The following is a 12433-nucleotide window of genomic DNA, read 5'->3' as shown; positions in this document are numbered from 1 at the left end:
TGTGTGACCACCATTTTATGTGTGGACAAGGACCCTCCATAAAAATGAGAAATTTCATAATTTGAATTTTATATTGTTAATTTAGGGTGTACTTGGTATTGTGATTTCGTAGATAAAAAGTGTGATTTTAAACTAAATTACAAAAAAAAATGATTGTTTGGAATTGCGTTTTTAAAATATTACAATTTGAAAATGTCAAAAATTTACCAAACATTTAATTACATTTTAAAAAACTTTTAAAAAATTGCGATTTGAGAAAGCAATAGTGCATTTTTTAAAACACACAATTTTTTTTTAGTCGGATCACAAAGCTTTCAGAATGCTCCAAATTTTACTGGAGCATCAAAATCTGTGTACTTCAATTGTGGTTGAACGGACCAATACTATACCGGGCCTCTTCATCAATCCCCCCCCCCCCAAAAAAAGAATACATTCACCTCAAAATTAATCCCAACATTTCTACTTTTTATACCACATCAATCATTTTATTATTATTATTATTATTTAAATAAAAAAATCAATACAAAACAAAATTTTTACATTTTTTCATATAAAATATATTTTTTCACTTTTTCCCACAAAACATTTTCACTAAAACCAATCAAACACATATTCCTAAAACAGCACTACAGTGCCGGCCTGGCCCAGACCTCTTGGCAAACACTACCATTTGTAACATCTCTTAAAAGGGAGTAATCTGCTTCAATCACGGAAGGAGATTGATTTCGTGAGGTTATGAACGGCTTTGATTGAATCCAAGTCTTGTCAACATTTCGTAAGTCGGTAGCAGTCTAATTGAGCTCCCCATCAATATCAAGGATTTAGGCCGTTCATTTTGAAAATCGGCTCTTGGATGGAGCCACATAAACGTTTAAAGGAGAAAATAAGAAAAAATCGTAAAGAAAGGTTGGTGGACTACCGTTTTAGTTTTGAAAGAACAATAAGCCATTTCAAGGGATGGTCTGATGACTCCCTCACCTTTTGAAAGAGATATTGGTTCACTCGATCATATTTTTATTTTATCCAATTATTTTCTTATTCTTTAAAGAAAGGAGGTGATCATCGGTCTATCTTAACTATACATTTGAACATCTCCATTAATGTTATGCATTTTAGTTAATTAAAAACCACAATGATTTGTATTACCTACTATTTTTTCAATACAAAGTCCAATATATTTTTTATTTTTTTAAAGTAATATTTTTTAGTATTTTTTTTTTTCTTTTAAACTACTAAGAGAAGAGAGAAAAATTATTAAAAAAAGAAAACAGAAATTATAGTGCTTGCCCAAAAATGACTAATCAAAAAATAAAATATGTATTTAAATAAGAAGAAGCCAAGTTGTTTGACGTAATGTGTGCCTTTTATTGATTACACAAATACGAATTCCTAAAGTTTGAAAATTGAAAGCATCTGTTGAGATGCTTTTAAGAATAAAAAGGCAAAAGAAGCAGACAAAGACGTCGTTTTAGTTGGGCCAGGAAGCTTAGCTTGTTCGGTCAAATGGGCCTCTTAAGCCCTAAACAGTCAGTCGGTGATCTATTGAAGTGCCCAGCTTTGACAAGATTTGAAAAAGTATTAGCCCCATCACCACTTCACCATTTTGTGGAGTAACTCAGGAGTCTAGACCCACGGACAAGAAATAGAAAATTAAAGATTCCTACAAAAAAAAAGAAAAGAAAAGAAAAGAAGATAAAGGAAAAGATAAAGATAACTAAAGCCTTAGCCAAATGGACCTGTTTGGGCTAGCCCGAGTTAGCCCCTCTCACATGGAACGTGATTCTCTCCTCATCATGATTCAAATGAAACTTTAAAACATTTAATGGTGTATGTATTATCTATGTTGTTTCAGGAGCAAAATTAGCATTTAGAGTTTAGGGGCAAAATTCTAATTTTAAAAGTATTAAAGGCATTTTTAAAAATTTTAGGGAAAACATAGCCTTTGGGGGTTGGGTGCCTTAGCCCCCCAAGGGGCTATGTAGTTCCACCCTTGATCATGTCATCTAAAATTTTAAAATGAAGTGATATCATGTATATCATTAAATTATAATTTGAAGCATAAAATAGCCTTCCTGTTAACCTCTCACATGAATTTGGAGCTTTCCGTGGTTGATTTGGCAATGAATTTGGATTTATCATTAGGCTTGAACAAGATTAGAATCTAATATTATAATTCATCATTCAACTTGAACAAGAGTCGAGGATGTATACTATATGATAGTCAATGACTACATGTCTTAAATATAATAACAAGATTTATCCAATCGAGCGTATTGTGAAACTGACTACTACAAAACCAAATCATATTGACAAAAGTCAAACAGATTAACACCATTATTATTATTGAACACGCAAAAGAATACCCTGGTCCCTCGATTTAGTTAACTGCCCTACAGTTTGTTCTAATCTGCCCGCTGGTGCCAGTGAGTGGGCTAAGGTTCCCCATCTTTATCATGGCGTTGGCGAAGTCTGTTAGGAAAGTTGCCGAGTTGGCGCTATAAGTGTTGACTTGAGCGTCTGTGGAGCCTCCATTAAAGAGTTGTTGATCCGAGTGCAACAGTCCCTTATTATTTTGCAAGTTGGTGAAGTAAGCATTGTCAAAGCTTGTTGGAGAAGTGACGTCAAGAGGGGAAAGATTGTCGTCTCCTCCGGTGCTTGGACATTGTGATTGTAATGATGTTTTGTACGTGGCGTCTATGTTGGTTTCATTGTATGCCCTGGCCCGAAAGGTTGTGCACCTAGCTTGGCCTATTGTGTGAGCTCCTGAAGAAATTTAAAAACAAAACAATGAGGTTATTAATTAGTCTCTTAATAATTAGTGTTAGTGTGATAGTAAAAGGGCGTGTTAAAAGTGAAAATTAATAGCTATTTTTACTAGTTTATCAATGAATGAGATTAAACTATTTTTTTTTAAAAAAAGCTATTTTTAATACCACGTCATTATAACGGTCTACTAAATAGAGAATTTACCGGAAAGAGCCACCATTTCGTCGGCAGTGAGACCTTTGTTTGAGAAGGAAGTTAGAAGGCCACTAAGGTCCAACGTTGGTGCAGGGATGTTGGAAATAGCATCACTTGCAACTGAGGTGGTAGAGTCTCTTCTGCCCAACTGAACTGTCCAACTAGGTCCACCCAGCTGAACTCATCAATTCAATATTATTAATTATGAGTAAAATTACACCAAAACAACATGATTTCTTTATATAATTGAAATTTTTATTTCTCTTACTTCAACAACAGAGTCTCTGGCAACAACGGCTAAGATGTCAGCACAAGACACAACACCAGGGCATGCGGTCTCCACTTGAGATTTGATGGTGTCGATTACATCAAATCCCCTTAGCGAACCATTATTGGGCGCAGCTGTTTTCTCTACCCCGGTGCCATCCAACAGCACAGATGCATCACATCCCTGCAGTTACAGAATTATCAAGCAAACTTGTTACTTTCTATTTTGTATAGCAGTTCACTAAATTCACTATATATGTTACATGCATGCAGATATTAATTAGCAGATAAAAATATATAGTGTAGAAGGAGAAAGTGAGAGAGATGACTTGCATTAACAAAGCAATCGTGGAAGTGAAGACGGAGCAACGATGCCCCCATTCTTGCCTCTGTTTGCACAGCAGAGGCGACAGCTGATTTAATGGTGGAAAGGACATTGGGGCAGGATGTATCGTAGAAAGTAGAGGATAATTGGGCAGAGGCGATTCCCACAATAAGTGAAAATAGAAGGCAGAATTTAGTGCTAGTACTGAGAATGGAGGAGGCCATGACAAATGCTTTCGTCTTCGCGTGAAGAAGAAGAAGAAGAAGAAGAAGAAGGCTCTTGGGTTGCTGCGTGGTTAAGGAAGAAGAGTTGTCATGTATTTAAATACGTGATCTGCCATTGACTGGTACGCATTTTTCTCCTGCACACACCAAGTCAGCTTTGTGAACAAGAAGAATAAATACAAAGGACAATAATTGATTACGCGGAAACTTCTACCTACCCCTGCCCAGACTTGTTAAAGATATGCATTATATAATCTGGAAAGACAGAAGAAGAAGCTCTACTTTTAATTATTAATGGGTTTAAAGAAATAGAGTTACGCAACATTAAAAAAAATTATCCTCCTAACAATTAAAAAAACCATTAAAATTAAATAACCAAACTTTCGGCTATTTGGAGACTCAAAAAATAAATTGGATTTATATGAGCAGATATTCTTCTCTCTCTCACCCCCATTTCACTAGGCCGACCTGGTAGTACTGCTCAGTCTTGCCATATTTTAGCCGTTGTCCCATCAATTTAATAAAATTGATAAAATATGTTTTACTTAACAAATATTTATGAATACAATTTTTTTATAAACCAACATCTAAAAATTGCACGTGTATTTTAGCAAGTGAGAAACACGTTTTTTTTTTCTTTTTTTTTTTAAAAATAGTATGTGTTTTTTACATGCTTTGTTTATTAATTTAAAAAACAAGTTACTTTTAGAAGTTGGTTTATAAGAGTTTCTTATAAGTTCATTTGTAAGAAATTTTTACTATTTATTGTGTCTCATACACATTAGACACAATCGGGCCTTTATACTAGAGAATCGGGGTACGAGACTTTTGATGAATAGCGATTCCATACAATTGTGGATCCTTAATTTTAGCTTAATTTACATTTCATGCCGTTCTATTAATAATGCCTAAACATGTCATACCTTTGTATCATTGTATAGAATTGGATGGTCAATCGAATTGAAAGTAAAACCAAACATGCTCTTAAAAGAATAAAAGAGGGATATGAGAACCAAACATGCTCTTAAAAGAATAAAAGAGGGATATGAGAACAATATATATATATATATATATATATATATATATATATATATATATATAGCATTACTCGAATAAATAATATGTTGGCCGGCCGGGTGTGTTTAATTTGGTAAAACGTTGTAAAATTCTATTAATTTACTTCTCAAATAATACACAAAACTCTTCTTAAAATTGATTAATTTATTATAGGGATTTTTATGCCTGACCTCCACCATTAACTCATTTTTCAAAACAAATCATAAAAAACTCTTCTTTACTCTTCTAACGTAATCAGTAGACACCGTCAACAGATTTGCGCGTCGAAAGAAAGTCCTTCCATTCAATTTGGAAAAAAATTATTTTTTAAACTTAGAAAGAAATTAACTAGCACCGCCAAAAATCCACCCCCAGTACCCCCTACCCAACCCACCTCCCCCCCCCCCCCCCCCCAATCCCCTTCCCCTTACCCGTTTTTCAACATTGATTTTTTTTTTTTTTTAAAAAAGTCAACAATTGACATAGGCGATAAAAATGATATCAATTTAACATCATAATAATAAAATTTGGTTAGGCATCATATTGGTGTAGTCTCTTTTGTGGTTATTTAATATACGTACGTCCATGGGAGATTATAGGTTCGATCTGTTTCATACGGAGACTAATGCATGTGAAGAGGATCACAATTTCTCTCTTCAAAAGTCACCACCGAACCCACACGCTCGTTTTAAGGTAATAGTCTTTGTTTTCTAGCATGACACCGTAAGGGAATCCTCTACATTAATTCTTTGTCCACAGTGCAATCGATAGAACAATAGAATCTATTTATCCGAGCAAGTGATCAGCTCCCTGCTTGAGTAATAGTGCCCCCATTGAAAGCTTCTTAGAGTCTCGGCAAGAGATTTTTAAAAATTTTATTATTTAAATTACTAGCATTTCAAATACTAAATATGAAAAAAGTTAATCTAAAACTTTCCTCCTCAAACAAATAAAACTAAAATTGTAGGGATCCCAATCGTAAAGATCCGATTCCCATTGAGTTGCATGACAGAAAAAAGCAACATCTTCTATGTAGGTTGTAATTATTCAATTGTTTGTGATAATTGTGTTACCTGCGGGGGGCTACACGTACATGATGCATATGGGAAGGAGGAGGTAGACGTGTTCAACTAAAAAGCCATAATGCCAATAATTAGCATGTCATTGATTTGATTATGATGTAATCAAATTAATAGACTCCTATTCACAAGAAGAAAATCTAAACATACGCAAGTTCTAATGCTTTAGTGTTGGAAAAAAACGCGTAGTTTGAAAAATTAACAATTTCATAACGGAGTTTAAGTATTTGATAAAATTGTGATTTAGCTTTTAAAACTGCAGTTCGTCCTTTAATGAACATTAATATCATGGAAGGAATTAAATTAAAAATTTGAAAATTTAAAAGCCATATAAAATGGTAAAAAATATTTTAAAAAATAGTGATCAGCGGTGGACATTCAATTATTTGAACAGCTAGGTAGGTAATCTTAGTTGAAAAGGAAATCTATAAAAATTGAAATGAAGCTTATGCTTCCAATTGCTTCTCTTCGTCTCTTTCTGTTAAGGTAGATAGGAAGATTCCTAAAAGCATAATGAATTAGATTAATGTTTGGGTGAAAAAAGAATAAAGGGCTAAACATCTTTTGATTCTGCATGTCCATATATCTTTCTCTACTACTGTTGTCTGTTGTCTTGTCTTAGTTGTCTATTCATAATTTTCAAGCGCATCTCTTGCTTTTTGACTTTGGACGTGTGAAGCAGCGTTCATAAACCATGATGTTAATTAATCGGTGGATCGGTCCCATGGGAGCTCAAATTTCTAATTAAGCTCTTTGTATAATTCTAAGTCTCTATATCTCTAGACCATATATTGAAGTTATAACTATCTATATATAATATATAATCTAGAAAAAAAAAAAAAAAAAAAACTATATATAATATATAAATGATAATTTCAATTTTCAAGGTTTCTCTTTTTGAGTGAAAAATTTGTATGGAGGCCCAAAAAGAACATGAATATATATATTCATAACGAACCTGTTTGTGTTTCGGAAAGCTTCGATAATTTCTTACGTAGACAACTTGTAGTTTGAGTTGATGACTTAGTTTTATGGGCCACAAAGCCACAGTGCTAGAGCTAGACTTAATTTCTCTCTCGAACATGCAGCAAATTAACAATCATGTTTGAAATCAAAGGATGGCTGAGAATGCTGATTTTCTGAATCTGAGGTGAGCAACGTATTTCTCGCATAGTAGTCAAGCTTGAAAAACGGATGGCTTTCCAACACTGTGGGGGCGGTGCCGGAAAGGCAAAAGAAACGGACAAAGAGCTAGTTTACTTAGGTCAAGACTCTAATTAAAGAAGTACGCATATTTTTGACTTTATACATTTTCTGTGGGAGTGTATGTTGAAAATATATGACTTGTGAATAAATTTTAAAAAATGATATAAAAATGGAAAATAATCTTTTCAAAATTAAAATTCATTAAGACATAATGACATATATGTATCTCTTATCCCTAAGAGATAGCTCAATCGGCTAGGACCACGCTTAATGAAGCGGAAGTCACTAGTTCGAATCTCTCTTCCCCTTCTTGTGCGGACGTAACAAAAAAAAAAAAAAAGATATATATGTATCTTTTCTTTTATCGATCGGAAGAAAAAATTATTTCTTCATTTTGTGTTTGAAATTAATAGGTTTAAGCACTTTTTACTTCTTTTCAAGTAATTTGTACTTATTATTTTTCATTCCAATAGCTTCCTTCTTTGTTAGAATTACTAGTGGTTGTGTTTGTTAAAAATTACGAACTCCGAAAGTTTTAAAGCAGCGCATCTGTTGAGATGCTTTTAAGAATAGAAAGGCAAAAGAAGCAGACAAAAACATCGTTTTAGTTGGGCCATGGCTTAGCCTGTTCTGTCAAATGGGCCTCTGAAGCCCTCTATTCTGGACCAATCATCTAGCTCCCTAGCAACATGGGTCCTAAAGCCCGGAAGGAATCTGGATCTCCTCCAAAAAGGAGGGGCGGCCGTACCCGAGTTAAACTCTCTCACATGGAACGTGATTTTCTCCATTTCATGTTTAATCAAATTAAATTTTAAAACATTTAATAGTGTATGGGTATTTATGTTGTCATGTTATTTTAAATCTTAAAATAACATGTTACTATGTATATTGTTAAATTTTCTAATTTGAAGCATAAAATAGTTAATCTCCATCCTATTCTCTCTCACATGGATTTGGAGCTTTCCTTGGTTGATTTGGTAATGAATTTGGATTTATTATTAGGCTTGAACGAGATTTGAATATAATAATATTATAATTCAACATTCAACTAGAACAAGAACCGAGGATGTATAATATATGATAGTCAATACATGTCTTAATTAAATATAATAACAAGATTTCTGCGAGCATGTTGTGAAATTGACTACGACAAAACCAAATCATATCGACAACATTTAAACAAACACCATTATTATTATTGAAAATGCAAAAAAACACCGTGGTTCCTCGATTTAGTTGACTGCCCTGCAGTTTTTTCTAATCTGTCCGCTGGTGCCAGTGAGTGGACTAAGGTTGCCCATCTTTATCATGGCATTGGCGAAGTCTGTTCGGAAAGTTGCTAAGTTAGCGCTGTAAGTATTGACTTGAGCGTTTGTGGAGCCTCCATTAAAGAGTTGTTGATCAGAGTGCAACAAACCCTTATTATTTTTCAAGTTGGTGAAGTAAGCATTGTCAAAGGTTGTCGGAGAAGTGACGTCAAGAGGGGAAAGATTGTTGTCTCCTCCGGTGCTTGGACATTTTGATTGTAGTGATGTTTTGTAAGTGGCGTCTATGTTGGTCTCATTGTATGCCCTGGCCCGGAAGGTTGTGCACCTAGCTTGGCCTATTGTGTGAGCTCCTGAAGAAATTTAAAAACAAAACAATGGGGTTATTTAATTAGTTTCTTATTAATTACCATGTATATGGTTAGTGTGATGGTAAACGGGCGTGTTAAAAGTGAAAATTAGTGGCTATTTTTAATACTACGGCATTATTATAGCAATCTGCTAAATAGAGAATTTACCGGAAAGAGCCACCATTTCGTTGGCGGTGAGACCCTTGTTTGAGAAGGAAGTTAGAAGGCCACTAAGATCCAACGTTGGAGCAGGGATGTTGGAATTAGCATCACTTGCAACTGAGGTGGTAGAGTCTCTTCTGCCCAACTGAACTGTCCAACTAGGTCCACCCAGCTGAATTCATCAATTCAATATTATTAATTATGAGTAAAATTACGTACCAAAACAACATGATTTTAAAGTGAATATTGAAACTTTTATTTCTCTTACCGCAACAACAGAGTCCCTGGCAACAACGGCTAAGATGTCAGCACAAGACACAACACCAGGGCATGCGGTCTCCACTTGAGATTTGATGGTGTCTATTACATCGAATCCCCTTAGCGAACCAGCATTGGGCGTAGCTGTTTTCTCTACTCCGGTGCCATCCAACAGCACAGATGCATCACATCCCTGCAGTTACAGAATCGTCAAGCAAACTTGTTAATTACTTTCTATGTTTCCAAGACTAAATTCAGTTTATATGTTACATGCATGCAGATATTAATTAGCAGATAAAAATATATAGTGTAGAATGAGAAATTGAGAGAGATGACTTGCATTAACAAAGCAATCGTGAAAGTGAAGGCGGAGCAACGATGCGCCCATGCGTGCCTCTGTTTTCACAGCAGAGGCAACAGCTGATTTAATGGTGGAAAGGGCTTTCGGGCAGGATGTATCGTAGAAAGTAGAGGATAGCTGGGCAGAGGCCATTCCCACAAGAAGTGAGCATAAAAGGAAGACTAATTTTGTGGTTGTGGGAATGGAAGCCATGACTAATGATTTCGTACGTGTCAAGAAGAAGAAGAAGAAGAAGAAGAAGAAGGCTCTTGGATCGGTTGCTGCGTGGTTAAGGAAGAAGAGTTGTGTATTTATATACGTGATCTGAAATTGACTGGTACGCATTTTTCTCATGCACACACCAAGTCAACGTTGTGAACAAGAAGAATACAAACTACAATAATTAATTGATCACGCGTAAACTTCTAGCCCTGCTCAGACTTAGTAAAGATACATCCATATATGTATATATAATCTGGAAAGACGGAAGAAGAAGCTCAACTTTAAATTATTAAATGGCTTAAAACAGCACCATGCATGAAAAAAATTATAGTCCTAAAAATTAAAAAATAACCATCAAAATTAAATATCCGAACTTCCGTATTGAAGTTTTTGGAAGTGAATAGCGGCTATTTGGAGACTCAAAAATAAATTTGATTTACACGAGCAGATATTCTTCTCTCTCTCACCCCCATTTTACTAGGCTGATAGCTTGTCATGGTAGTACGAGTAAGTCCGGCCACATTAGTTATTGTCACATCCACTCGATAAAATTGAGAAATGCTAAATTTCATAAAATATATTTTAGTGAAGAAATATTTATGCAATACACTTTTCCATAAGATTGTGGATCCTTAATTTTAGCTTAATTTAGATTTGATGCTGTTTTACTAATGCCTAAACATGTAATAGTACGCTCTTTGTATTATTGTATAGAATTGGATGGTCCAATATCGAATTGAAAGTAAAACTTTAGGTTAAGTTTAATTTTGTTGTAGATGTTCCTCTGGATGTCGAAAGGGTTTCCCACATTGATGATAGGGCATTTTGATTTGCCTACCAATGGAAGCAGTCATCTTTTTTATAAACAATAGGCTGGTCAATTTCATGGCTTCTTATCTACTTAATTTATGAGTTCTATATTAGGCAAAATGGTATCAGTTTTAAAAGAATAAAAAGGGACATGAGAAGTGAGAACGATATAATTAGCATTACTCGAAGAAATAATATGTTGGGTTTGTTTTGCTATAACGTTGTACAATTCTATTATATTACTTCTCAAATACACATAACTCTTCTTAAAATTGATTAATTAATTAAAGGGATTTTTATATGTGACCTCCACCATTAACTCATTTTTCAACTCTTCTTTACTCTTCTAAAGTATTCAGAAGACACCGTCGACATACCTTTTAGTACCAACTGGCAACTACCAAGACTTTTGCATGCGGCCTTTTAATTTTTAGTAGAAAAATGGCATAATAAATGTTTTATTTACGCTGCATAATAAATGCACTACTACAATAGGGAAGAATTTGTTAATCGACTACATTCGAGAAAAAAGTGTAATAATTTTAAATTATATTTTGTTTGATTTTAAACTTTTGAGTTATTTCACCCTAGCTACCCTTTGCAATTAGGTATGATTCATAAATTTTCTCCAAATTGATCGAGTTGTAATTTTTTTTTCTTTTTTTAACTCAACCTGGCTATAAAATTGTAGGTCATGTGTCTTTAATGTGTCTTTAAGCATGTGAAGAAAAACACATTATTTTCTAAATGCCACTTCTCAATTTTCACATGCTAAAAGAAACCCAATTTTATAGACAAGATTGAAAGACATTCCTCCTATTCAATTTGAAAAAAATTTATGTCCTATTTTGTAATATATTCAAATTAGCACCGCCAAAATCCACCCCCCTAATCCCCTTCTTCTCCGTTTTTTCAATATTGAATTAAAAAAAAAAAAAAAGTCAACAATTGACATCGGCGATGAAAATGATATCAATTAACATGATAATAATAAAATTTAGTTGGGTATCATATTCGGGTTCGGTTGGGCCACCGGCATGTTGGTTATTTATTTAATACGTCATGGGAGACTATTGGTTCTGTTTCATACCGAGACCGGAGACTAATGCATGTGAAGAGGATCGCAATTTCTCTCTTCAAAAGTCATAACTGACCCACACGCTTGTTTAAAAGGTAATAGTCTTTGTTTGCAAGCAAGCATGCCACCGTAAGGGATGGGATCCTCTTAAGTCTAAAATCCCAGCAAATGAGCTTTTTTTTTTTTTTTTTTTTTTTTGAGTGGAGCAAGTGAGATTTTCAACAATTTTATAGTTTAAATTACTAAAATTTTGAATATCAAATATGAAAAATTTTATATAGAACCTACAGATTAATTCTAAAAGTCACTCTTGTATTATTCTAAGAATGAGATGACTTTTAAAATTACTATTTGATCAAAATTTAATAATAATCAATCATAAGGTCAATGGTGATTTTAAAAGTTACATCATTTTTTTAGTGACATTACTTCTAGCTAGCATTACATACTCAGAGAGGAATACTGGGCTTACAAACAAATTTTACAGAAAAACTTTTATAAACTGATGTGGCACAATATGATTGGATATAAGATAAATTCAAATTTTAAAAAACCTAATCATGTTGTGCCACATCAGTTTATAAAAGTTTTTCTGTAAAATTTGTTTGTAAGCCTAGCACTCATCTTACTCAAAACCTACATGCTCCAACACATAAAAATGAAATTGTAGGGATGATTTTTCTTAGATTTTCCTTATATATGGGGGATCAAATTTCTTTTGGTTTCTTTATTCAAATAAGCTCTACAATAGCTTCTCTTATCATTTTTTTTTATAATATTTAAATATTTTTTAAAATTAAATGTTGTTTCAAAGGAAAGAGAGAATTTTA

At 33.8% G+C, this 12433-nt stretch overlaps 2 protein-coding genes across 2 annotated transcripts; both read right to left on the bottom strand.

Annotated features, from left to right (window-relative positions):
• Positions 1-2204: 2204 nt before the first annotated feature.
• On the bottom strand, positions 2205-3822 carry LOC132191949 (cationic peroxidase 1-like). The gene is made up of 4 exons (XM_059607092.2): positions 3562-3822; positions 3230-3412; positions 2971-3136; positions 2205-2763 (listed from the first exon to the last, which is right to left on the bottom strand). The coding sequence occupies exons 1-4, from the start codon at positions 3775-3777 to the stop codon at positions 2378-2380; spliced, it is 951 nt and encodes a 316-aa protein (XP_059463075.2). The 5' UTR covers positions 3778-3822; the 3' UTR covers positions 2205-2377.
• Positions 3823-8167: 4345 nt separating this feature from the next.
• On the bottom strand, positions 8168-9752 carry LOC132192190 (cationic peroxidase 1). The gene is made up of 4 exons (XM_059607452.2): positions 9494-9752; positions 9164-9346; positions 8902-9067; positions 8168-8736 (listed from the first exon to the last, which is right to left on the bottom strand). Exons 1-4 carry the CDS (start codon positions 9704-9706, stop codon positions 8351-8353), a joined length of 948 nt encoding a protein of 315 aa, XP_059463435.2. The 5' UTR covers positions 9707-9752; the 3' UTR covers positions 8168-8350.
• Positions 9753-12433: the final 2681 nt, after the last annotated feature.

The sequence above is a fragment of the Corylus avellana genome, chromosome 10 (assembly GCF_965113065.1).
Source record: "Corylus avellana chromosome 10, dhCorAvel1.hap1.2, whole genome shotgun sequence".
Taxonomy (NCBI): Eukaryota; Viridiplantae; Streptophyta; class Magnoliopsida; order Fagales; family Betulaceae; genus Corylus; species Corylus avellana.
This window is presented reverse-complemented; position numbering and strand designations above follow the sequence as displayed.